This window comes from Trichoplusia ni, chromosome 14, assembly GCF_003590095.1.
Source record: "Trichoplusia ni isolate ovarian cell line Hi5 chromosome 14, tn1, whole genome shotgun sequence".
Taxonomy (NCBI): Eukaryota; Metazoa; Arthropoda; class Insecta; order Lepidoptera; family Noctuidae; genus Trichoplusia; species Trichoplusia ni.
Genome location: NC_039491.1, coordinates 250,492 through 278,467, shown reverse-complemented (window position 1 = coordinate 278,467; position 27,976 = coordinate 250,492). Strand labels below are relative to the sequence as shown.

Below are 27,976 nucleotides of genomic sequence, written 5' to 3'. Positions count from 1 at the left end.
GAACCAGTGAATTTTGTGCCGCTTAAAAGTCGATAATAACAAAAATACAAAAATAAAGTATTATATAAAGTTATTCTATCTTTCAATTTGAATGAAACTGCTCACGGTGTGCATATTCGATTAAAATCGGTTAATTAGTTTTAAGAAATGCGTAATTTAAATATATTTAGATTTAAATAAGTACATATTTAAAAGCACTTCAATGCACAGTCATTTCTCCTCACATTTTGACAAAATACGAATCAACAAGCAGGTTGGTAGCGTAATATCCTTGGCTCATCTAGTGAGTTGCTATCTGTGGTTTAGCTACAGCATCTGGGCGATGGTCACATCACGATTGCAGCGACTTGTGTGTTTGTTTACTGGAACTAACTAGGGCCACACGTAGCCACTTGGAAGCCCCCACTGTTCTGGCGTACTTATTCAACTTGTCGCGTTACTTGCCTTAATTTATATACTTTGTATAGAAATTAGCCGGTTCTAAGTTTAGAATCCTGTTTTCGATTTTAGTAAGAAGGGATTTCTTAGACTGTTGCCTCGTGAAGCAGCAAATCTTTAGTCCTGTCATACGTTGACCCTTGACTTTGTTCTTTGTCATTCTGAAAGCCAATTTTAATGTGGATTGTACAATGTGTGTTAGGGATAAGTTGTGGATGTCGGATAGTCATTAGATCTGATGGTACCGTCCGTAATGCCAAAATAAAAAACGCACGTCCCTTTATTTTTATTTTATACATAGTAAGGTGTAGTAAAACTGTAAATAAATTAAGTAACGCAGCAATTAAAAAAACCGTCCATTTTCTAAATTGCTCATTTCCTTAGCCTCGTCCACACTCTTAAATCACTTCAATAAAATAAATAATACGCCAGTCCAAAGTTACGGTTTCGTATTATTTTTACCACTTTTTAGTTTCTGTAGGTTTCTAATTAATTACCCACCGAGCCAATATTTTCGAATATTCAAACGGGAATTTCCAAAGTTTGTCTCATTCAATTAAAAGTCTATGGTAATTGGTCAAACACCCACAGAGAAACTTTCCCGGTATTTGTTAATTAAAAATATGTATGAAGTTTGGTAGCACAGACACGGCAATTCGAGTCTTCAATCATAAATTTTATTTATTCGGTGTTCTCAGAACTTATGCTTAATTTATAAATACTTTGAGTAGTACTATCAAGTAACGATTTTGGTGAAAAATTTCGTATAAATGCGTATAAAAAAACATTTCATTTACAAAAAAAACTCTTTTATATTTTAAAACGTGATGACGTAACACAACCATAAAAAAACATAAGTTGGTCTTTGGCAGCTTTGACAGATGTCAAATTAATAAATTACTTTTTATATTTAGTAGATAGATGCACATGGACATTACTCAAAAGCCGGATCCTTATAACGTATAATAAATAATACAGCTAACGTAAGACACATAAAAATATCACTACACTGTTGACTTGTTCCACAATATTGAAGTTAGTATAAAGTAATAGTCACGATCTAAGCATAACACAACTTGGTCTAGGAAGTTCAAGAGGTCTTTTACTAAACTTTATAGTGGAACTGTTACTGTTGGGCAAGGGAGACAACGCTCTACGCTGGGTTACTCTGTCTAGCTTCCACATTACCCACAGTCTTAGTTTAAGAGATTGTGGTAGGGTTCCTAACGAAAGGAGGTAAACTTTCAGCTCGATATTTAAGTTAACTAATGCGTGCCGGCTGCAGAAAACTTAATTAAAAAACATCCCTCGAGTTATGAACCTTGTCTCCATTAGCCTTCCAAACGGGACCAAAAGGATTTTTCTGTTTTTCGACCTGAAATCCAATTAGAAAACAGATGCGAGGTACAGTACTTACTCGTTATTTTGTAAGGTCAGAAGTTTTTCTTAAAATCGTGTCGTTTACTCGCCAAAAATCAAGTGATCCTTCATGCATGCTTTAATGTTACGTGATAAACATCACATTAATAAAAAAAATCTCATTAACATTGTCTAAGTAATGGATGGGAATATTTCGATACTGGCCCATGCATCATCCATTTTCCTTTCCTTTTTTTTATAAATTGCGGCAAGGATAAAGGCTAACAAAATTAAGATGGGCAAAAATTCTAAAAACAAAACACGTCCGGAATTTAATTTAATATTTTATTCGAACAATTTAATTGATTACCGTGGTTTCTCATAGACGTTCCGTTAAGGCACGCAGTCGCCCCCAAGATATTTGAAACACGCGGCATATTGAAATCCTTGAGCCATCATATCGGAGTAAAATGACCTGTGACGGTCGGGGCTCTTATTACGTGAGGGTATTTTTTTCTTGAATGCCAAGGGAGACATTGTAGGTGTTATAATTTCCTTTATTAAAAAATAACAGAGATTGCGCCGAGTAAATTGGATTGATAATGTTGTTTCGTTTTTAGATAAGGGCCCGTTTTTGGGTAATGTTTTTGTTCGTCATGTTTACGGGAGGTACTTAGATTAAAATGATGATTATGGAGATTTTATCATGTAAAGTACCTTCTCCGTAGCTGGATAGGCTTGATATTGCCTTGGGTAGTAGCTTATTTGTTTTACTACTATAAAACATAATGATCGTGGCTAAATTTAGTAGCTATAGGAACGTGAACTAGGACGACTAGAACTTTTCTGTGAGCTGCGAGTATTTATAACAATCTAATTAAAAAGGGAGTGAATCCGCAGCGCGCTACAAAAGGGTAGAACTAATGACCGCTTCAAATGCTCTAGATACTGCTAGTTGAGTATATGCTCTGCTCTAACCACTCATTCATTTCTCAAAACCTCTATGCTGATTATAAAAGCAACAATAAGATATAGAAATTATTTTGTGTTAAAATAGTCATCAATTTATGTTATGGTTTTTGGTTGAACAATATTTGTTATTGTTAAAATTGTATCTGGGTCAAATAATTAAATAGAAATGCCTAGTTTTGGTCCCGACGGTGCACTAAAAACAAGCTTTGCTTTCGTTAAGAAAAAAAATGAAGTGTTTTAAGATTAAGTTCTTTATACTAAATCCTCTATAACAAAATGATATTGATCTACGTAAAATATGATATACAAATTTTTGATAGCAAAACATTACAAGCAACTTGGAATTACAAACAAAATATAACATTAACGAAATAAGGAAAATGTGAATATCTTGTATAAAATATACTGTGTTGGTTGATGAGTAAGATTAATGAAGCAGAAAGACTTTGATCGATCGTGGTTTTACCTAATAAATGTCTCAAGATACTCAAGGGAACAAATCCCCGTACCAACTCCAATACTCTTGTAATGAACTTGTCAAGCGCAACGCCCAAGTAAATATACCTTCGTATGGAATCGTATAGAAATACTGTGATACAGTTAGCATTGAAATGATTTCTGTATATCTTGTTTTTAACGGACTTTAAAGGAGGCTATAAATTTGTGTATAGCTTCGGACTGAATAAACCGATTTTGATGATTTTTCTTTTTGACGTGAATTTGTGTTATTTGGTAAGGCGCCGCTTTACACTGAAACCTAGATATTTGTCACCCAACCGATTTCTATATTTTTAGACTTGATTTCACCAGTAACTTTAACAATTATGAAGGTCATGTAACAAACACTTGTAACAAATAATTTTGTTTGTCAAGTTTAGGTAATCCACGCCTTCAAAAGTTAAACTTATTAGAAAACTCCATAGACCGTTGGCTTACTTCAAAATGGCAATTCTTCACGAGCTTCGAAGTTAGCGACGAAAATAGCTTTCTGACACTTAGACAAACAGATGACGGGGCCAATAGTTATTCATGTCTAGAAAAATTTAATATTAAAATCGAATTGGAATAGAATGGTTATCGAAAAATTCATTGATGTCACAAATTCTACATAACAACTTTCGTGAGACGCATTTAAGGGCGCTTTTTTCACAATCAGGACCACGTGACATGTTTTAGATATAACTGGAGTCCTTAGTCATGAGCTGTCGAGGCTGGTGGGATCTTGCTATACCGGTTTATATGCGTGAGTAATCCGTTCTTGAACAAATAACATAAGTTTTGCTGTAATAGCTTGTGGTCCTAGGATGCTTGATGTAGAGTCCCCAGTTATTGTTGGCAGAGACCGGGAAAACTAGAGAATCCCTCTGATCATTGCAGTTAAACAGGAGCCAGAAGTCTTGAAAGTTTTTATTAGTGCAGAGATCCTGTTATTATTATAACGTTATTACAATGTTTAAATTAGAATTAATTTTTCTGTTTGTATAAAAACCAAATCTTTGGACCGGGTCCATAGTTTTAGATAAGGCAAAAAAGAAACCTGGTTAAAATTTGCTCCGTGTTTGGTTTTTCTTCTTATTTGTTAAAAAAACTATTTAGAACATATAAATAATTCCAACATAAGAATCCAAACAATTTAATCATAAAATGACTTTAGCATTAAGAACATTCTATACACATCAGAACAGCTTTACCATATTCCCTTATAATTGAGGTAATGTGCCATTAATTGGCAATCTCTCCTGTACTGTATGGCAACTCAATTGCAGGCTCTAGGCAATTCTAACGACGGTCAAGTACGTACTTGTGTTTGTCAAAGGACGGCCACGACTAATTTTCGTTTGGTAATACTGTATTAGGTCTGTGTTATTCATGAATGTGTGTGCTTGCGTTAGTATTTAATTTGGAACCTATTTGGAGAATATACGAGATAATTAATCTCAGTATGCGATAGACAGCAAATAAATGCGTTACGTATACTTCGTTCAATTATATTAATGTAATCAACGATATTACATGTGTAATAGCTTAACTCAAAAATAAGGGATTTCAAAAATGTGCATGTTGATTAACTAAATTGGAATTCAATTTTGTAAATACAAGACTATATTTTACAAATAATTATTTTTGATTAAATGGCTGAATATGATTTAGGAAATAAGATGTAGATTAGAGTATAGGATGTCACTTAGCTGCATCCGGTTAGATAGGAAGCCGATCCCAACATAGTTGGGAAAAGGCTAGAGTGATGATGACGAATATTTTATGGTCTAGAGCAAAAATAGGAACAACTTATCATCAACCTATTAACCAATTAACTCTATCTAGCATCAATAAATCTTACACCAAATTCGAAAAAAAAAACACTCTGCCAAAATAAAGACTTTCAGAAACCAGCTTAAATCGTGATGTCATTCACAACGATATTAAGATTCACGTAATACAGAGTGCTTAAGAGAGGCCATACAGGCATAGAGATTACCGCAGTATATTGTTCCAGAGTACTATGTTAATAGGAAGCAATAATAATAACGCTAAACGCTCGCAGGCGTAGGATTTCACGAACGAGGTTTTACACAATGTAGAGATTTTAATTATTCATATTAGTAAGATAGATAAAGATTAAATCGTACATCGTAATGTTTAGAGATTTAAGGGTATGATATTCGTTATAAAAATTTTCGGTTTTAAATGGAATAGACAAACAAAAATAATTTAAATGATTGAATAAGAGCTCTTTCTTTTAATAAAACGGTTGTTAATATTTTTTTCAGCAGTGTTTAATATTTGTATAGGTTAGACACCTAGTGTTAACTGATAAATGCACATTTTTATATATTTTTCTAGAAAAGAAAATATGCCACTTTTAATATTCTTATTCTTTTACTGAATATATATATATATATATTCAGTAAAAGTATATATATATATACATATAACGTTAAAGTAAACGTTTAAGGACAACTAACAAGCTTTAATCAACAACTAAGAGAAATTAAAACGAATTACACTCCAAGTTTCTTTACAGCAAAAACAGATTACTACCTACAGGCCAAACTTTGCTGAAATGAACGCTTCCAATGCCAGTACTACAAGCTTTTCAAACAAGATTGTAACCACTGTGAAAGCGAGATGACAATACGCTCACATAGCGCTGTTTCGCTTCGGCAACGTAACACCAACTTCACAAGTTCGAAGTCAGCTCGCAGTTGCTAAACCCTTGTTTATCATCGATGTGAACATCAGGTAAATACGTTATAAAGCCTTAACCAACTTCTAAATTAACTCCCGTAATATTTTAACAAGTTTCCTCGGTGGTCTAGTTTGAGAACATTATTAATTAAACTTGTTATATCGGTTACCTATTTGACTAACGCTCGCTGGTGTCAAATGGATGGTAACATGATAACTACTTTGTGACACGTGTTTTTGGTACTGATAGTTGCCAATTCATGTTTAAGTTTTGATTTGGTTCGTTGGGACGGAAACGTGTGGTTGGATTCATATAGGCGTCACTTAGAATCTGTAAAGGTCAAATTGTATCGAGTATGTAAACAAGAGTAGAGGAAATCCTCAAAACTATTGAAGTTGAACTGCTTTAGGCCCGTAGAAAAATGTAAATCAAGGTCTATGTATTACTTAAATAATGTAGCTCAAAAGGTTTTTATAGAACCTGTACTAATTTTGTGGAGTCTCAGAGAAATTTCCATCCTCTATTTCAAGGGCTGGGGGAAAATATCCAAAAAAATAAGGCAGTTATTTTTCGTCCGTAACAAAGAGTATACGTGTATTTTTAGCTTGCTACCTTGAAAACTGCTACTGAAAACCATATAAAATTTCACACCCTCTAGGGTTGGGGGCAGGTTTCCAAAAAAAATAAGTTATTTTTTTGTTACTCACCAAAAGTCTACATAGCTACTTCTAGTTTCCTAACTTGAAAATTGCGGCTCAATACAAACTTCCACTCCAATGGTAGAAAGAGACAAAAACTAGCACGTCACTCTCCATCGTTTGAGCTATCAGCACTTAAAAAAACACTTCAGTTCTTCGCTCCGTTATACCGTGAAGTATGCTGTATGCCTGACATACATATAAAATTTAATTTTTTTTATATATTTTTTTATTGCATTGGTATGAATCAATTTATATATTCAATGTAAATAAATCTCTATGTCCCGATAAATACAATCCGTATCGCACATAAAACTGGCCTGAAACAAACTTGAATTTCCATATTAAACACATTTTAAAATAAAAATTCTATTAAAAACTCCATGATGTAGACCAGTCAAAAGCCATAATAACTCATCGCGTAACTGGCTGCAGCCGCTAAAAAATAAAAAACGTTCCAAACTTAAATTGAATTCGCGTTGTATATAAATAGCGAACACGCGTAGTGCCGAAAAACTGTGTTGCCATTAATTAAGATTTTTTTTAATTTTTCTGCCAAATACGCAACATCCGTTCCGTGTTATATATGGCGCGTTAAATTTTCCCGCCTAAAGTCATGTTTTCGTAATGCGTTTTTAATGTTCTCATATTGCTATAAATCAACATGGCTACTCCTGGTCCAGATAGCTTTAATGGCTTATTAAATTAGTTTATGAATTCGCAGCTCTTGTTGCGTTGTATGCCCGGGAGGGCCGTTGCAAATTATAACGCATTAGCCTGATTCTCTGGAGACGACATTGCTATACCTTGTTCGCTTAATAATGGCTATGTTTTAAACTAGATTCTACCCGCGGGTCTTTTCTTCAAGTTCAAGCTATTATTATACTGAAAAAAGCCTAACAGGCAAAGTTACTTTTGCAATAACAATGATTAACATACAGCAATATTTTTCTTCTTACTTATGCTTCAATAACTTATATCGACCTTGCTTTTCAAAATTGTATTATAACAGAAACAGCGTTTCATCAGAGTTTGAAAACATATTATAACAATGATCAGCTTAAAAAAAATGTTGCTATGATCTTTGCCACCCCAATCCTACGACATTCAGCCAATTAAAAAAAAAAATAGCATCAAGTTGTCCTAAAAGGCAGCATTACCTACGTGCTCGAAGTATTAGCTTGACGAAATTACAGTCGTGTTATAGTGGGCGACCCCATAGCCATCAATCGGGCAGTTCTAATTCCGGAAGCGTGTATCATTGTTAATGTTGGTGCTCCTGTGTTTCCCCTCAGCGAAACGTGTACGAATTATTACGACAAATAGACCCCGAATTCTGTGTCGTTTGTCTTCGGACGAATTGAAATGGGTTGTTTAGGTTGATAGCTTTTTGTTTGGTATATATATCGTTATTTTTAAATTAATAGATGTGTAATTAAGATTTTTTCAATTACTTAAAAAACAGTAATAGGAGTGGTTAGACCTGACTGAGGTTTCGGAATTGACCCTTGTTCGAAGTTTTAAAAATATTTCTTTTTTAAATTTCTGTGAAAAATCAAAGCATTAAAATATTTGTTACACCGTATCACGCGTGAAAATAAGTCAACACAGATTTGCTTACTGTCTCCCTACATTCCTACATATATTTTAAAACCCTTTCAGCTTTCCATTATCAAAAACCACCACTCAAAATATTCATAATTGAACTGTCATTTAGACTTTGTTTGTCAAAAAGATTTCGAATTATAGATTGCAAAATACGTATTCATGAGACAGAATACAGAGCTCACAATCTTCGACGATTATAAGAATAGAAATTGCGAGCATTCATTTCCATTATTCATTGAATGAGGCGCTATTAAATCGATCAAATCTCCGTCGTGGCCAAGTATTTCACTAATTATAGACCATTGTAATAGTTTTATAAATAGATCGTAAACCAAAGCTTTAGAGCAAATAAGGGTTCTAAAATAGAAGCAATTTGAACCTCTATATTTATTTTAGGCATGTATTATGTACTTTTTAAGCGATCATAACTTTAAATGGTGTTAATAAACAAATATCTTTTATATCAAAAATACTCGACTAAATGTACAATAAAATATTGAAGCTTTAAATGTAAAAACACGAGTAATTAATTCCAGTTATAACCTTATACGTGTAACTCATTACGAAAGGAAAAATCCGGGCACGCAAAAATCCGCGCACGGAAAATCACATTCGATGAAATAGTTCGATATCACTTGCAAATACATGCGAACTGGGAGCATTCTTTTCAAAATATGAAGGAAAACTTGAATGGATTTCAGCGACAGTTTTCGGGCTACAACTTCGAGAAATACAACTTCTAAATTGAATCACGTATTAGGTTTAAAAGTTAAGCGGTTACGTTTCCCGTTGGAAACCGCTTTTTATGTAAGTGCTACGTGATTTTCTTTGAGAGAGAACCCAGTTTTGTTTCCGATATCTTCTTCATCGTGATTAATACTTTTACTTGTTGACTTAAATTGTTTTCCGCTGTTCACAAAAAAAGCGATACGATTCCTTTTTCTTTGACATCGCCGGAGTTTGTAAACATTGTGTTGTTCGCTTAATCTAATTAACTTTGCATGTTCTCTTGATTCAAGCTTTAGTGTTTTTAATTAAGTACGTTCAATTAGTATTGACTACGATGTTTGTGTCAATATGCAGTTAGAAAGTGTAGTTGTTCATTTACTTCTTAAAATCTAAAAACAGAATTATGTGGTCTCTAATGTCAGTACTAAGGTTCTGGGTACAAAAAATATGTTCTTCCTACAGATACTACCATAATTGTAGTTGATGACTATAATATTGAAGCTTAATGAACAAAAAGACACAAAAACAATTGTTTTCAACCGTCCAAAATAATTGCAAGTCGGTCCGTGACGTACCGATCAACAATTCATTAACATCGCAGTAGATTATTGTTCGCTATGATGAAATTTATCTGTAGCGAAACAATCGGCGGCCACAGCTGCAAACTGTTCGCTTGTGGTCCATGTTTGCGGTGAATCGACTGGATTTTCATCTCACAAACATGTCAATGTATGTTGAGTTGATTCGAAAATAAAAAACCATTTTTAAACATTGTCGGTTGTATTAATCAAAATTTCAATTGCCGCTGCGGCGATACGTGGGGAGGCCGATATTGGGTGAATTAAAAAAAACTGTGGTTGGAACACATTTAAAATTCAGGGATTATTTTGTTGTTGATAGACTCAATTACACAAAGAAAGTTTTTTGGCGTGAATTTAATTATAATTTTCGTCAAAGTCATTAAATATAATTGAAGTAGCCTTGTTAATATTTTAAAACTTGAACATGTATTCAAAAATGAAAACTTTTAACTAAAAAAATGAGTACCAAAACTTACCTAGTATTTAGCATGAAGCAATACCGTTCAGTGCGTAGGCTTTTGTGAAACTGCATTTCACACATTAACGAGCCGACATAGCCACAAAACATACGACAATCGATGTTCAATTGAATAATTAGAACTAACGAGGTTCTGTGAGCACTTAATATACCATTACGCGCCGCCATACAAATGCTAATAGATCCTTTGCAATGTCCGAGGCAAAACACCGGAACATGATTGCGTCCAATCGCGTATTGATTAGATCACATACAGCTTTATACAACGAGCTCCATGTACACAGAACATTAAGGAATATACTAATATAACCACCAATGTACACTGTATACGCAAACATGTTAATAAAAATCGTTCGTGCTCGGTATATTGTGTATTTACACGGAATAAATATGGTTTCTTTAATTCCTTCTGTTGTCGTCCAAGGACCATATGGCGCGATATTTTATTACACAAACATTATGCTTGAATCGCTGCCTGTTTAGTCAAATAGCTACCAAGAAACAAACACCGTTTTCCTGTAAGGACTCACCGCGTTTAACATTACCGACACGTCCATGTTTTGTTAACACTGAAATGACGGAAACAAAATTTCTTGTCGCCACTTATTGTCGGATTAGTACAATTGTACCCGACAACCAAACTGTTATTACAAGAATTCAAGTTGTCACCCTAAATTCAATTTAAATGCTCCACTTGCTGTAAACCGGACAACTTGGCAAGGGATTAAGTAAAAACGACTCAGTTAAACGTATCGCCCAGGACAGAAATCATAATGAATTTTGCAATATGACCGAACATTTTCTGCGTATAATTTAATTTGGAATGGCTCCAGCCTCCACGGACAAATAATTTAAAAGCTACGGAAGTTTAAGCTGATATAAAGTATTAAAACGAGTTTTATGGAGCTCACTTATTTTGAATGATCGCTCGAGCTCAACCACTTGCTCATTAATTTCTTTTATGAATTGCCTCAATTTCGTGGCGTTTACATCGTCCGCGGTCGGGCGGGCGTGTCCGCGAAGGCTGTGAAACAGAGCGCAGTCTAGCATTAAAAAAATCGGCAAAAAAGTCCACTCACGGAACACACATACGTTACAAAGCAACGTCTGTCCGATTACAAACAATGGAAACGTTGAAGGGAAGTAAACGAAAAACGAGCGTTGAATTGCAAACCGCTGTGTACGGAGGAAGAAAAAAACATGTGTGTAGCGGAACAGCTCGGGGAACACCGCGGCATGGCGGCTCGGCGGCATGGTGGCATGAGCGCGCTGTCAGCAGATCTTGACACGCGCACCAGGCTCCGAACTCCAAACAAACTGCCACAAATTTTTAGCATGCAGTCGGCACTCGGCGGCTCCACTCTACCGAGAACGTACAAACATTTGTCTATTATGCATTTTTTATCCAGTCCATATATCAAAAACTATCAGGCAGGCAAAAACAAATCGTGCCGCTGGATTTGCCATGTGCAGTGAACTTTAAAAATCTTTTCATTGTATGAACTGCGTTTCATTTTTATGCGATGTAATTTCGTGATAGATAAATGTGCCCATTTAACTGTTTTGTGAATGTTTACACAAGAGTTATTGTTGGGCATAAGTGTTCAATCACTACACAATTTTATTTATGAACGAATAATAAATTTTATATTCATGAGAACAGATAAAGACAAACTTTATGTTTAGAAATAAATTTAGTTTATTTTAATTTTAAATGACAAATGTTTCCAATAGATTTATTCTTCGCAGATTCATTTGAACAAACTTAGAAAGTACATAACATAGCAAAAGTGTTAAATTAAATTAAAGAAAAGGCCCCTAAATCCAGTAGCGGCGAATATCTCAGAAATCGTCGACATTTACATTTGATAGGGGCGTAAAGAGTCCATTTGTAGTAAGTGACGTGTTGAGCGACCCTTGTTTATTGCCGGCACTAAACACGCCGCTAAGCCACTGACGCCGCGCGCCGTGACATTCCCCAAACACTTTCGCGTGCAAGTGTACCAATGAATGTGTACACTTTGTTCAAATAGAAATCTCTTTACTCTAAAGAATAAAAGTATGTTTTATTGAATCAAAATATTTTAGTGAAAAATTTTCATTTGTTCTATTTATTTAAAAATAGATATTTTACGTATGTTCTTGCTAGTTCTTCCTCTATATCAAAAGTCAATATCCCATCCCAGATAAAAAGCATGAAAGCAAAACGATCCAAAATCTAAGTCACTTCAGTGTTTATAAAGTTACGGGAAATTGGATATAGGAAGCGTAAAAACTCATTCTCAAAGAGTGTATTGGACGAAACATGTGTCAGCTGCAGATAAAATCTAATTTTCAGGTTGTCCGCCGGACGGAGTGCATGGTGCAGTGATTCTCAGGCCAACGAGACACGAGCCGAAGGCCGAAAGGCCGAAAGCCGAGGAGCCTCGGCCATATCAGATTTTCGTTTAAGCTCAGCAAGGAAATTGATTTCAAGAGTTCTCGTAAATGTTACGCTCCCTGTCAATAAGGCTCCCTTGAATGAGTTATCGCCCCTTCAGTAATCCGACTTCAGATTGAGATTACAAGTTTTGTTTTACGGCTGTAATTTATATTTGAGATGGTATTTCGATATGTTTACGTAATTAATGAATTAAACTTTTAATCAACAAAGTTGTGAGCTTTATATTTGCGGAGAACGAGAAACGAGTATTTATTTATAGAGCATTTGAAATCGGTTACCTACATAGAGTAATTACTGCGTCTAAAAATAGGCACTCAATCCAAGTGAAAAGTTAATAATTAATTATGAAGCAAAAATCCATCCTACTGCACAGATTATGTTGTTACAAAGAACCCTAACAACAACTTTATGACCTCATTTATAAAAAAATTGACAGGCATTTGTCATAGCATCCAGAAAACCCCAATATCAATGTCTCCTAAAGAGAATACACGACAGAAAACGAAAACGAATGAAAAAAGCAATAATGTCGCCTGACGCACATGTTTGCGAAACTGGCGTCAAAAAACAGTGACGAAAGTAGGGCCTTTAGTAAATCAATTCGTAGTTTAACATAAGGGGTGTGTGGTTTTTGTCAGCGGTGATAACGTATGGGCCTAATATGTAAGTTACACGATTGCCGAGTGATGTATCGCTTGACACTCGCGTCTGTTTACGATTCCGTCTGGAACGGAACTGATATTTTTATGTCCGGACCGTTTTGTAACAACACGATGAGTTTTCAGAATCGTGAAAGAAAACTCATGCAATAAACGCATTTTACATACGTTCTCTCGAACATCAAAAATATATCATATTTTCCAACAAAGACTCTTCTTACAAGGGATTAAAAACAATATTACCATATCAGGCTTAATAAAAGAGAGCGCGATACATCACAGGGACCAATTACGGCGAATAAATTATGCATTCGACTCACTGATCAGTAATTTCATTCATTAACAGTGGTGTTAATCAGAAATATTAACCATCTGGCGCCGAACAGCCTCGTAAAGTTGTTGGGAGAAAGAAAAATGCGCATAGTTTGTCTATGGTTGGTTGTAACTCTTTGGAGTAATTGAATTTCGTTTTTTTAATATCGTCCCTTAGTTGACTCTACTTTTGTTTTCAATCTTTCTGTACTTTAAAGAACTCGAACCATGTTGTTTTAAACCGATACCGACGCAATGCCAAAATTAATTTATCATTAATCCTTAGACAATAATTATGAAAATATTATTGAATTGCTCCTAAAAGGCAAGCGTGAATTTTAAAAATACGAAAGCCAACATGCCATAGTAGGAATTACATTTAAGAGCCGATTACCGATCTTTGATCAATCACACAGAATTACATAGTAAATGGATTATCAATTTTACAGTTGTCAGATTCGTCGGCCCAAAACTAATTATCAGAACCCTGCGATAAAATACTCTGAAATGCTAAAGCTTTCCACTTTTTCAATCTAGTCAACGCTAGATGAAGACTGTCTCATCTAATAAAAAAAGATGTTTATTAGGTTCCAAATCTCAGATTGGACGTAAGAGTATATAACTTTTTAGATACGACCTCTTTGCGATAAGAAAGCGTGGCAGGCATAAAACCTATAGCCACGGTACTGGCTGGCGAGACCGCGAAAATGGATCTTTTGTGTCAGACGAAATTCAAATTTGAATACAGAAGCCAGAGCTTCGATTTTAGAAAAACGAAGTCGGTTAATAAAACATTATTTTGATTGTAATCTGAGGAAAAGCTATTTTTATTCATTATTTTGTTTCTTATGTTTGTTATAGAAGATTGTAAAATTAGCTGATTGTAGCATTTGACGTAAGAAATTTATTTTATAATACCTTTTGACTTTCAGGGTACTTTATTTTTAACCAATATTCATACAAAGACAACAAATTAGAAACATATGTAATTCTTATAATATACGTAATAAATCAATTGAAAAAGAAAGAAAACAGGGAAAAAGAAAAATAGCGCAGTTCCCATATTGATTTATGTCAACTTTTATTTATTATGTTCAATACATTAAGCGAAATAGCTACAGTAAAAACATTTAAAACCTCGCTGTTTATTAAAAATATAAACTCTGAACAGAAAACACAAAGGTTTATCTCAAGAAAACCTCTTTAGTAATTAATTAGTTCGTTTGCGTTTATTATAATAAGAAAGATTATAAAACATTCTCGCTATTCCTTTGTACGACTTTTGAACAAAGCGATTAATAGATAGATTATCTCATAAAAAAAATCCTTTGATAGTAAATTCATCCTGGCTAAGCTATAGCTACATAAGTGAATCGATCACAGGTTAAGCTACGCTTGATGCGGTTGGTCCGTAGGTGGGTGGCGATCTTTGCCATAACGAGTTCCTACGTGTTTCGAAAGGCACGTTAAATTGTGGGTCCCGGCATTTATTCATACATCTTAGATAGTCGTCAGAACTTGAAATTCTGTATTCTCTTATCGTGTTGCCCAGGTAACTGGGTTGAGGAGGTCAGATATGCCGTCGCTCCTTGTAAAACACTGGAAATTACACACGTTACACTTGAATCCAGTTAAACTGGAAGCCGACCCCAACATAGTTGGAAAAAGGCTAGGCCGATGATGAGTATATCCCACGTCTCGTCTCGTGACCAGACGAAAACGTGTCAAGATTCTTTTACAGCTCATCTCAACAATGGTCGAGAGTCGAATTGACAAGAATAAATCTGGTATATATGTTTTCCAACTACAGTATAATATTTTAATTACTTTTAAAATCAACCCAATCCATTTTAAATACGTTGTTAATCCCTTTAAAACCAACCTTACAAATAACTGCATATTACACAAACTTTTATTAAACTATTATCAAGTTTAAGTCCTTCATTAACTAAGGGATAATTTAACTTATAATACGAAAGTTTACGATAATAATCCTATTTGAAATCAGAAAGAGCAGCACATAATTATAGGGAATCCCTTTTAATCGGTTGCGGATTAGTTTCAGAGGATAATTTAATTTAATGCAGTACTTGTACGATAAGCTCTTAATTCAGAACTATTGATATGAGGAAGTGGGATGGAGCTCTACACTGATATAAGAGTGTTTCGCTCCCACTACATCAACTATCGTGCTTGATAAATTGTAGTACCTACCTATGCGTGCATGTCCAAAGTAAGCTTACTTATTCGTGCTATAAATTATTCTAATTAATTGATTCCTATTTAGAACTTATTGTGTTCTAGAAATATACTCATAGATAGCTACAATAGGTACTACGTTTCGATGTTAATGCTTATACTTTTTATTGAGTGTTCCGAATGTAACGTAACTGATGGTAATCACTGCCACAAGAGGCGAGAAAAAAGAAGGGTTCACCTACGACAAATGAATGAAATTCCTGAACGCTCATCTCAGCTAGCACTATCAATAATTTAGAATAATCTATTTCCATTTGATCGTATCGTCACGTACGCTCAGCAAAAGAGCAAATCGTAAGCAGTTACCACAGATGATGCGGCTCGTAAGGCCCGGTTAGTCTAACGCACCATTTAAAAAGTCAACACAAACTCGTTTAAAGTACTTTTCTTTCATTGTTTCCGGGCGTGGCGAGTGCCCTCAAGACTCGAGGAAATTGACAATGAAGGTAAAGTTTATCTTCCAACGTCAGCCGTTTGAGGGCCCAAGACGTGACCCGACCCCTTGATTCTATAATGGAATCGCCCTTACAATAGAGAATTAAAAGTCGAATTTTTACAAAGCGAATGAGCCGCTTATTCAAACGAAAAATCAATATCACCATTCTTATAAATTAATTTATTCTCAAGGATTACTTCTTTGTGTTTCGTTAAATACAGCTCGGAGTGTTGGCTAGGGAAATACAAGAAAAATAAAATATTTGAACTCGAGAGTCCAGAACTTTTATGTGATTTCTTTTTCGAGACTTATTTGAATGTAAATGGATTTCGAATTCTTGTGAACATTTATTTTTAAAACAGTTACTCTGCTGTATCAATTGTACACAACGAATCAATCAAACAAAAATACTTTTTTACATTCTAAATAACACAAAAACGACCAAACAAAATTGAATGTAAAAAAGCCATCAAATACATTTCTTCCCTAATATTTCTCTTAAGATGCAATCCACCCCAAATTTCGCATGATGAATGAACGAATGGAATTAATGAATGTAAAATTGTGAATGAAGGAAGGAAGTAATAACGTAAAAGCGATTGTTGAGAAAAATACCGTTTGTCATGATCGTTGAGAGGAAGAAGAATGCGAGGGACTCAGAGCTTAGAGACCATTTGATTCGAGTTTGTTTCATAAATCAAGTATGCATACGTACTATAGTGCTGTGCAGGCGGTAACGCATCAATCAGATTCATGAAGCTTGTTCTTTTATTATGGCTAGTTGTTTAGCACATTTTTCTTTATGTAGTTGGTGATAAGGTAACATTTTTAAAAGTGATATTCGGAGACATTTTTTTCCGTAAAAAATCAACATGTAAATTGCACACCAAGGATACGAAAAGAAGAAGCTACAGTTTCTCTCTCTCTCTCTCTCTCTTCATATCGGTCCCTCATATCCGACGATCGTGGTCAATATCACGGCAACATTTGTCTCATGTTTTAAGTAAACGAAAACGCCAAACACATTCCAAATGATCAACTTGTATGTACATTCTCCGTTTAATTTCCAGATCGTGTGCTTACATACCTCCGCGTAATCTGTGTAATTTTCTGGCCACCTAAGCACCTGGTTCAATGTGAATTGCGGTCGCCGAATGTTCCATTTACATAATTATTCCAAAGATTTTGCATACTTTTATGGCCGGTCCACGTTATCGTGACGATAAGTTAGCGAAATTACCGAAAAACTACAGGCATAGGGTATTGGCGATACTAAAGAATTATCTCGGTTTTATATGGAGGTAAGAAAATGGGTAATTTAAGGGACTTGACTTGAGTATTTCGAATAAACTTGGTTGTTTTGGATAAACTTCTGTACTTGGCAAAGTGTTCCTATTTCATTAAAGACTAAACAAAGATACACATATTTCTAAACTGTTGTTTTGTCTGAAAAGGTAGTAGTCACCTAGGGTCGGGGACTACCACCTCCACCCTTTTAAACTAAACAAAAACTTACCGTGAGTCGAAAATATTACCACAAAAATGTAAGTTTAAAACTAAAATCTCTCGAACAAAAATCCTGTAGTTTACCACAAGGTACGATCTCTATTGAATGGGGACATTATACTTTGTGATTAAAGATATATATAAATATAAATAACTAACAAGAAAAGACCTGTGTATTTTGAATAGTTTGTCTGAAAATATAGAAACTTTACAAATCCATCAAAACCTTGACCGCAACAGGTACAACTTAACCCACACTGAAGTTACGTTAACGAGTCCCTCGTGGTACACAAAGCCGTTTATTAGCAAATGTTCCCAAATATAATGCTAATGTGCCAAATGACATCCAGTCTGCATGTAGGTCAAATGCTTTCAGGCTTCCGTCACCATATTGGATCTGTACTGAACTATTGGTGTTGATTGTATATTTAGGATTTACGGCAGCATTATATTCAACAGAAAGCATTTTTTTTTTTCAAATATTTAGTGCAGGTGTTAGCTATGGATATATTATTTTTGCTTTTAGTTGTTCTAAATGTATATAACTCTTTTTGTTTCAGATAACCCGTGGGCTACTTCTATTTACTACGAATACCATATTTAAGCGTCTAAAGCTATCCTTTACGGAAAATATACGTAATTCCACATAATCAGCAGGATCAGTTTGGATGTTTTTTTTATGTATTTGGGTAGCGACTTGGATGGTTTAAATTCTATCGAGACCGCTTGTTAAAATTAAATACCTACTAGGTACTAGTAAAATGGCAACACTTAAATACTTTTTTCACACATTCTCCAAAGAAATAAAAATCTTAACACTAATGCCTGTATAAACAAAACACAAATTAAAAAAAATACACTCAACCTCAGAAAAGTATTAACTAAAGGTGTTAATAACTAGATTGGCCTTGTTAAAGATAGTAATCGTAGTAGAATTGATTCAAGATGAAGAGCAATCTCCTGGCTGACGGAGAAAAAAAGGAACTTGAATGTTACCTAGTTTCTTAAGCCAATAGTAAAGTGCACCCGAGACTAGAAGGAAAAGAATAAAAAAGTTTAGATCACGAGAAACGAAACGTTTTATTCTGTTCACATAATACCGACAGCACTTGAAGTTAGAGATAATTGTGCAATGTACGTAACTACTGCATTTGCTTCTTAGTTAAAGTTAAATGTTGATTTTGAGAAGCTTAGAATCAGTACCGGATTTTTACACAATTTCTTAAGCAATAAGCAATCTTAACATTTTTTCTTTATTTTGTGGAATGGATACCATACTTAGAATTATATCAGTAATCCTATGTTACTTCAATTTAGAAACACCCAAAAGTTTCTGATATTTCGTGGGTCCATTTTCCACTGAAAAGGGTTATACAACATGCAACGGTGGATGGTCTACTCTTTAATAAAACTGATCAATTGCAAGTCGGAACTGCGAGTTTAAGGGTTTCGTAGAAATAGGTTAAAAAAATGCATATTGGCAACAAAAATTGATGCTCCACCAAATTTATGACCATCCAAACCGTTGCTAAAACTCGATGTTTATTTTCGTCGTCATGATTTGTAAATATTTCAGCTATGTAGATATCAGTTCACGAGATACACCCTGTTGACAACGGACGAACGGACAGCGGATTCATAGTAATAAGGTTCCGTTAATACACTTTGCAATAAACCTAATTACTTTTTAAAGACAAAAGACAGCTCTTTTACAATAACTTGCCCTAATTTTGGCAGAAAGTGTACAAAATCCACTAGCTCAGTATCTTTGTTGACTACCAATGAAGGCGTTGGAAATGTATACAATTTATTGCCGTTGCCCTTTCTACTCATCCGCTTTGGTACAAAAGTAGGAACACTTGAAGCTCTTTCACATGCAAATTAGGATGGTGCTGTGATTCCGCGCGACCGGAAAGCCGGGGATAGCTGCCTCCCGATGTAGCTGCCACACGTTTCAGATATCACATGCGATTACATTGTATTAAGCTTTTAAAGTAACTGGATCTAGTGATTTTTGGATTTTAGGTTTCCTTTTGATTTTAAATCACCAAGATAAGTACGAGTAAATCCACTCGTTTGTATATGAGGATGGTGAATTACTGGGTGTGATGGAGCATCTGGGAAGTGGCCAATATCCAGTAGTGGATCGCTTGTGGCAGAGGTCAGTCTGAAGACGAGTCTAAGTCAAAATGTGAGGCAAAAGACTTCTTCTTTTCTTTCGAAGAAAAACGAGAATTGATCACCACGCTTGCTCTAGTTTGGGTTGGCGGGGATATCCACAGGCTAATTAGATCTTCAGTGACTTTCTAAAATATCTATTTGAAAATAAATATTTTAATTAAACATTTAATACGTTATTGTTGTTGTTATAATAAGAATTGGAAGAAGAAGTATCATATTTTATGAATTTTTATTTTTTTAAGAGTGAAGTGGTCACTGTCAGCAACCCTGATACATCCTCGAGAATTAATCTTTGTGTAATAAAATTATGTAGTCATAGTACGACAATTTATAAAAAAAACCTAAATAAGATACTTTTTAAAAACACACAAATCCAATTATTCGAACAGTTCAAATTACTGGCCAGTACCAAAATAAGAGCAAAACTAATGACATCACAACTTTAGAGAATCGTAACCTAACGGCATTCCAAAGTTAAATTAAATTTAAAAGGTAACATAAAGCCTGTGTGTAGGACATATTAGAGTTCGGAAACTCGATAACAAGTTGTGTAAGGTTAACATTGCAACTAATTAATTTCCCAAACTTGTTTTATTTAATTGTTCCCTAGCGCCCTCGGAAGTTTTTTATTGACTGACACGCAATTCCAATTATTTTGTTCAAAATCAAACTGGGAGAATCAAGGTTTGTTTTATAATCAAAAATAAACATTCGTGTTCAGCACCTATTGAGGATGAGGTCCTGTGTTTAAGGGAGAAGGGGTGGCAATAACAAAGTCAAATGAAGTAATACTCGTTTTTTTGTGTTACAATAAAAATAAAACATAATAACGGTTAGTACTTTTGCATTTTTCTATAAATTCAATCCTCGAACTGGAACTCGTTTAAAAGTTGGAATGAGATATGACTTGTTTACCAGCGAAACTTAATGTTATTGAAACTTTACTTTAAATATTTAATAGCGGGTGACCCCCATAAAGTATGAGATAAATTTCATTTACAAGCACCCATATAACAAAACGCCGCCCAAATCCGAGAACTGTAATGTAAATACGAAATGCACAAAAATAGCAAATTAAAAAATCCTCGGAACAAATTAGTGTCACATTTAATCAAATCCAACAACACAAAAATAATTTCGATTAACTTTACTTACTAATGTTCTCAAACGAACTCGAAGGCGGTATCAAATTAATCAGAGCCTGTTTACTTGACTCTCAAATTAAATTACGTTTATCTAATTGAACAGGCCTTGAACGAACGGCATCAGGATACAACCTCCATCGGTTCAACGTTCAATTTAAAAGTTTAACTTGCCTGTAATTTTAGCTTGGACTGTTGTTGGTAAAGGTCGCTTTTCTATAAGTTGGATGTTGAAGAAATGTGGTTGTTTTTTTGGATTTATTTAAATAAAGCTATACTAAAGATAAAGCTAAGCTAAAGATAGGGAGGAAGGTACCTATAAAAAAACAATTATTACTTGTGCATTTTCATAATTGCACAAAATTTTAATTGCAATAGTACTCTTTGACAACATATCTTATCCGTTTACAAATATTTATAGCATCCAAGCACATGCAAGAACTGTAATGACTAAAGATTCACCACCTACCTCACTAGGCCCCGTTGGACAATCAGAAAGTGACAAATGCGTCATCTGTCTTGGCGTTATGACGTAATTTCGTCGTAAGTGTATGAACCCTTATTGATGGGAACAACTGTTAAAACAATAAAGTACATCCCTGGATGGTCCAAATAAAATGATAGTATCACATACTAAGATGCTAGACTGCTTTAATTTACTTAGCTATTGCACACAGTTACGCTCATGTGTATTTCTGGTATAGCTTTAAAGTAAGGACACTATCACAAACATTGACCTAAACAGTCACAAACTTTTACCTTCATAACAGAACTTTGACGTATACACATAATCACAAATCAATTGTCAATCCAACGCAAACAGACAGTAACTCACCGACACATTAGTAATTTAATGTAAGCTTGTCTTCAAGATAATTACCGTATCCGCACTGGACAGCCGAGACAATTGTAAAGAACATTCTGACATAATTTCAGGGAAGAGGTCGTAGTATTAATAATAAATAGCGGAGTGGAATGGCCGCCGATACCAGCTGTCATGACACTCATGTGTAGGAATTATATACTGTTACATGAGCTGTTTAAATTGGTACTATTATGTTTAATTTTATTGAGCTTTGACGTTCGATTTCCAATTGTTACCAGCCTTATAATTTAGAACATAAGCCTTGTAGACGTGTGCTTAAATATTATATATCAATGGCTTAAATACAACAAGAGGAATGGAGGCTCTTACCTTAGCGCATTAGTAGTAGAAGGAGTACAAAGGATACATACTCTTTGTATTTGTAATTTGGTTACACGGATCTTCGAATGGTTGAGGATACCATGCCGAACCCACTGGGCGCGACATGTTGCGAGTTCAATCCATGTGTAGGAAAATCTTTGAGTGATCCACGAATGCTTGTCCTGAGACATTCAGTCTCAATACAGTGATTCTCTGAGTGTCTTTAAGCAAGTGTTTTGAATATTTGCGAAACCAGCGGCAGCACAAGGATTAAATTCCTTAGTTCAAAAGTGTATTTTCAAAATTACGAATACGATAATCAGCGAAAACGAAATTTACATAACAATGTAGTATTCGTCAATTTCCCATTCTTATTAACAAAAAAACGCAAGAACTTGCCTACAAACTAGCTATAACAATACAGACACCAGACAGAACACTTGCAGTTTTATTTACTACAGTATTAAGTTCAGAACTTTTATTACCTCAACCTTCTTTAACCTCGACCACAGCCTTAATGAACTTCTCAAACTTCCCTTACCTAAACGTTCGCATTCCGATAATAGTACCAGAAGCCTACCACCAAGTCTCAAATTCTTATTTTTTCAATTGTGGAAGGGAGAAAGCGCTCTACACTTTGTAGAGCGGCATCTTTTTTCCTCAACAGCAATAAAATCACTTTAAGTTAAGATGGTTGGGTCTTACAATAGGTACAATACGGGAACAGCAAAACAACATGTCGTGAGTACACGGACGCCAAAGTCACGCAATATGGGGTAGGTTCTATTGTTACCAATGTACCATAACTAATACCTTGTACAACGCAGTGTATAATCCAAACGTATGAATAATTCACTTTTAAACGAATGAGGTTTTAATTGGTTTTTATCGAATCGTTTGTGTTTTTTTCTCTATCGTTTAATGTCTGTTCTTTTTTTTTAATTCGATGTTTTCATAAAAATATCAGGACGTCATAATTATGTCAAGATATTATGAGTTATGGAGGGTCCTCTAAATACTTTTAAATGCTGAGTAACACTTCTAAAACTCACTTCTCTACAATGTTAACTGAATTTCGAAACACGAAAAGTCTGGTTCAAAAGAAGTTTAACAGAATTACTTTATAAAACTTTTTTTTAACTAAACTCTTATCATAACGTAATATTAAACAAGAAAAAATACATTTTAAATTCTAACCACAAAAATCCAGAGCTGTGAGAATTTCGGACAGAAAGGTCACATTTACTAATAACATATATGATCTTTCTCTAATCTGATATTCACATACCTATGTAACTCAGTACAGTACATACCTACGTTATACCACGTCGCACTGTTAATTTACTTCACAATAGGTCTTAGGCCCGAAGCCTATTAATTTAATGGGAAGATGATTGTCTTCGGAATTTGCATTCAACGCATTTCAATTTCGCTTAACGATAAGTCGTTGGAGACGACGGTTCAATGTTGTTGACAACTTAATTTTCCCCGTAATGGTGTTGTTCAATTATTTATACTTGATCTTGATACAAATTGTTGAATGTGTATCAGATTTGTGCATTAAAGTTTGTGGTTTTATATAGGGTTTTTGGTTATCGTGATAAATAAAAAGTGAAATCATCGCCTCATCGTTAACCATAAGGCAGTAAAGGAAACTTACTATTTATTTGAAAGAAAAGCCGTCGTCTATTGGTGTGGACGCAGGTCTGATAAAAAAGGACCAAAGTTTCATCCCATGCCCTCAAAAATTTTTCGAATATTGTGTGCATATTAGTAACTAGCTGTTGCCCGCGACTTCGTCCCCGTGGGTAGAAGATATAAGTTTTGATTTATACCTGCCCTGATTTTTCACATTTTCCATTGTATCTTGCTCCTATTAGTCGCAGCGTGATGGTTTATAGCCTAAAGCCTTCCTCGATGAATGTTCTATTCAACACAAAAAGATTTTTGAAGGTACACTGACTTCTAAGATACAGGTACCTACACCTAGTTTAGAAGTCAGGGTTTTTTTTTTACTTTATGTTCTATACCATTGCCTTAGCTCTAAAACAATGTAATATTTAAAAACTTTTTTTTGGTGAATAAAGATTATTATTATTTCCTTTATTTCATTAAAATACATATAAATTACATTTTTAAATATATATAAAAAACAACATACATTTAAAAATATAAAAAATAGTGTCCAACCGGCAACGGGTACAGGGCCCAAGCTGCCGGTGGTCAGGGCTCCAGAGAGAGGAACCTCCTCACGATGCGCGCCGTGTCCAGAAGTACCGCTTTCTGAATCAAACCCTTGACCCAGACGCCCAACGAGAGCCTCCGAAGATGTTGATCGAGGCTCTTGGCTATTAAGCCATTGGCACTTACGACTATCGGGACAATGATTGCCGAGTCCACCTCCCACAAGTCGACAACCTCGTGAGCTAAATCCAAATATTTCAATTGTTTTTCTTTTTCTGCTTTCACGAGGTTCTCGTCATGGGGGATAGTGATATCAACAATCATTGTCCGACGCTCTGATCGATCGATCACCACTATATCAGGCTTATTGGCAACAATAGTCCTGTCAGTGATGATAGATCGATCCCAGTACAGTGTGATATGACCACTTTCGAGAACTGGGTCGGGCACATACTTATAGTACGGCACCTCAGATTCCACAAGTTTGTATTTCAGAGCAAGCTGCTGATGGATAATCCTGGCCACTTGGTTATGTCTGTGCAAGTATTCACCGTTAGCAAGACGAGAACATCCCGAAACTATATGTCTCAAGGATTCACCGGGACAGTGACATGCCCGACAGATGTCAACTGTACCATCCTTAATTATATATTTTCGGTAGTTATTCGTCATGATAACTTCATCCATAATTGCACATACAAACCCTTCGGTTTCTCCAAAGAGATCTCCGAAGCGTAGCCAGGCCACGGACGCTAAGAAATCTACATCGGCCCCGTGAAGGGTCCGATAATAGCGTCCGTGTAGCTCCTTGCTTTGCCATACATCTTTGCGGTCTTTGACGCTTAGTACGATAGGTTTGTGCCAGTTCTCTTTACCTAGAGAGAGCGGAGTGAAGCCCTTATCCACTGCCACCACATCTCGGTGCATCCCCACGTCCACTCGGAGGAAATACTCCCTGAGGTTACATACCTCGCGATTATGGAGGGTCTTGGCATTTAGGAAGCCACGACCCCCACACTTTCGCGGGATATATAACCTCATTACCGATGATCGCGGGTGGTGCATTCGATTTGCGGTGAGCAGTGTGCGGACTCTTCTATCCAAGGCGTCCAGTTCGGTCTGTGTCCACTTGAGTATGCCAAAGGAGTACATTATCACTGGCATGACCCAACCATTAAAGGCACGCACCTTGTTACCGCCCGATAAGGAACTTTTTAGTACCTTATTCAGGCGGCCAAAGAAACGTGTCTGTAACGATTGTTTCATGTCAGCGACATTAATGCCTAACGCCTCTGACATACCCAAGTATTTGTAGGTTTCCGTTGAGGAGAGGGACCTAAGGTTTATAGAATCCGAGAGCTGTATGCCCTGGGATTCTACAATCCCACCTCGTTTTACATGCATGACTGCACATTTGTCAACACCAAATTCCATTCTGATGGAATTACTGAAGCTTTCAGTAATCTTCAGTAACTTCATCAGTTGCAACTTGTTGGAAGCAAACAATTTCAGATCATCCATGTACAACAAGTGGGAGATTACCTGGCTTCCTCTCCGCAACGAATAGCCCAGCCTTGAATTCTCAAGCAGAGTGCTAAGAGGATTCAAGGCTAAACAGAACCACAGGGGACTCAAACTGTCACCTTGAAATATTCCCCGCTCAATCCTAATAAGTTGACCGCTCTTTTGGATATCCCGACATCCTGGATAGTGAAGCACCGTAGTCCATTGCCCCATACATGACTTCAAAAAAGTGCGTAGAGTTGTATTGATTTTATACAACTCTAGCACCCTCATGAGCCATGCATGTGGCACCGAATCATAGGCCTTCTTATAATCTATCCAACATGTCGACACACCCTTTTTGGAGCGGCGAACTTGTTGGCAAATAGTCATATCAATAAGGAGTAGCTCCTTAGTACCACGTGACCCATTCCTACATCCATTCTGAGAGGCAGACATGATAGAAAACCGTTCAATATGGTCATTAATCTTTTCTCTCAGAATGGATGTAAGCAGTTTGTAGATGGTGGGTAAACATGTAATGGGTCTATAATTTTTGGGGTCCGTGGTACTACCTGTTTTGTGGAGCAGATGGGTGGAACCAGTAGTGAAGAACTGTGGGAGCACGCCCGAGTCTACGGCAGATTGGAATTGGGATGCTAAGCAACCATGTGAACTTGGTAGCCATTTCAACCAGAAGTTATGCAGTCCATCCGGGCCCGGGGCTTTCCAATTGGCCAACGGACGGACTGCATTGGCTACGTCTTGGGGACTAATATCAATAGCCCCCATTTCTTCTATTCGTTCACACGATTGCTCAACATCACGTATCCAATCCCCCTCAGAGTGGGTTACAGGCGCCGACCAGATGCTGCGCCAAAACAAATTTGTAGCGACATCATCCGGCAGGCGTCCGGCACCCTCCTCCGACGCAGGTTGCTCCCAAGATCTGTACACCCATCTTTGGTCTCTTTGGAACATACGGTTCTGGTGAAATCGGTCCACCCGAGTCTTGTACCGTCGAATACGGCTTGCCCAGGCACACACCTTTTGCTTAAAAAAGTCAATGCGTTCTGTAACTCGGGCGGTGTATTCGCTGGGGCTAATATTAGTCCCAGCAAACGCCCGCTTTACAAAACGCATGACCCTAGGGCGAGTGTTTCCGCCCCGAAACGCAATAAGTTTGGCTATGAGTGTCCTGGCCTCAGCAACACGCTTCTCAATCCTGCACTGCCAGGCTGGTGCCGCTTGCTTAGGCCGTGCAGCTGTGTTATCTCGAAAGGTAACACCAGCTACACGACACGCCGCAACAGCCGCACAGTACAGAAGCGAGTGCGTGTCACCGAGGTCTTCGCTGTTCCCAAAATAACTGGATAGCAGCGAATCCAGGACACCCATTAGCGCCTTGTTTCGGTTGTGCATGGGCAAGCGAGGTAGTCGCGGTCTCTGGTCCCGGGGTGTTGACCGATACTCCAGAACCGCCTGTTCCAATGTACTCCTTATATGATCACTGCACTGGGTACTTACAGTTATAGCACCGTCATCATCTCCCCCGTCAGCAGGGTTGGCAGGCAGCGCGCTTGCAGCTGGCGCTTCCGCTATTGACGGGGTAACGACGACAGGGCTAGTCTGCACTTCAGAGCGCAATCGATCAAGCGTCGCGTCATCCAACCTGTGATTACGTTGGATAACTCGCACTTGATCCGACAAACGTTGTGCCGATACGTCGACGTCCGGTTCAAGGGCCCGAAACAGAGAGAGCATTCTGGCACGGTACGCAGTGAGGTTAGTTCCTCCCCCTGTCGCCCCATAGTAGGCGCGCATGACATTCTCGTTCATGGGTCGAGTCCACTTCATGCGCTGCACTACACCACCGGGAGCGGGAGCCCTGTTCGAGGCCGGTTGGCCTGAGGGCGCCAAGCTGCTCGGCGGCCGGCGCCTCCCCGGCCGACGTACAGGTGTTGGCGACGTCGGCGGGGAGTAGTACTCGTCGCTGGAGCTCGACGCGACTGCAACTGCCGGCGCTGGACCTCGGCCCGGCGGCAGCTGCGAGGCGGAGCTCGGCGACGAGCCCGGGGATGGAAGGCGTGCTGCTCTTCTTCGTGTCAACAT

At 36.7% G+C, this 27,976-nt stretch overlaps 1 protein-coding gene across 1 annotated transcript; it reads right to left on the bottom strand.

Moving 5' to 3' along the window:
• Positions 1-524: 524 nt before the first annotated feature.
• LOC113500794 lies at positions 525-27,976 on the bottom strand. Its single transcript, XM_026881694.1, has 2 exons — positions 26,912-27,976; positions 525-599 (listed from the first exon to the last, which is right to left on the bottom strand). Exons 1-2 carry the CDS (start codon positions 27,974-27,976, stop codon positions 525-527), a joined length of 1,140 nt encoding a protein of 379 aa, XP_026737495.1.

Bases quoted from the DNA above. Each gene is read 5' to 3' on its own strand.
- LOC113500794 (XM_026881694.1), bottom strand. From the start codon at position 27,976: ATGTTGACACGAAGAAGAGCAGCACGCCTTCCATCCCCGGGCTCGTCG. The intron at 600-26,911 runs GTGTGTGCCTGG...ATTGGCTTTCAG, and splicing joins TTGACTTTTTTAAGCAAAAG to AATGACAAAGAACAAAGTCA.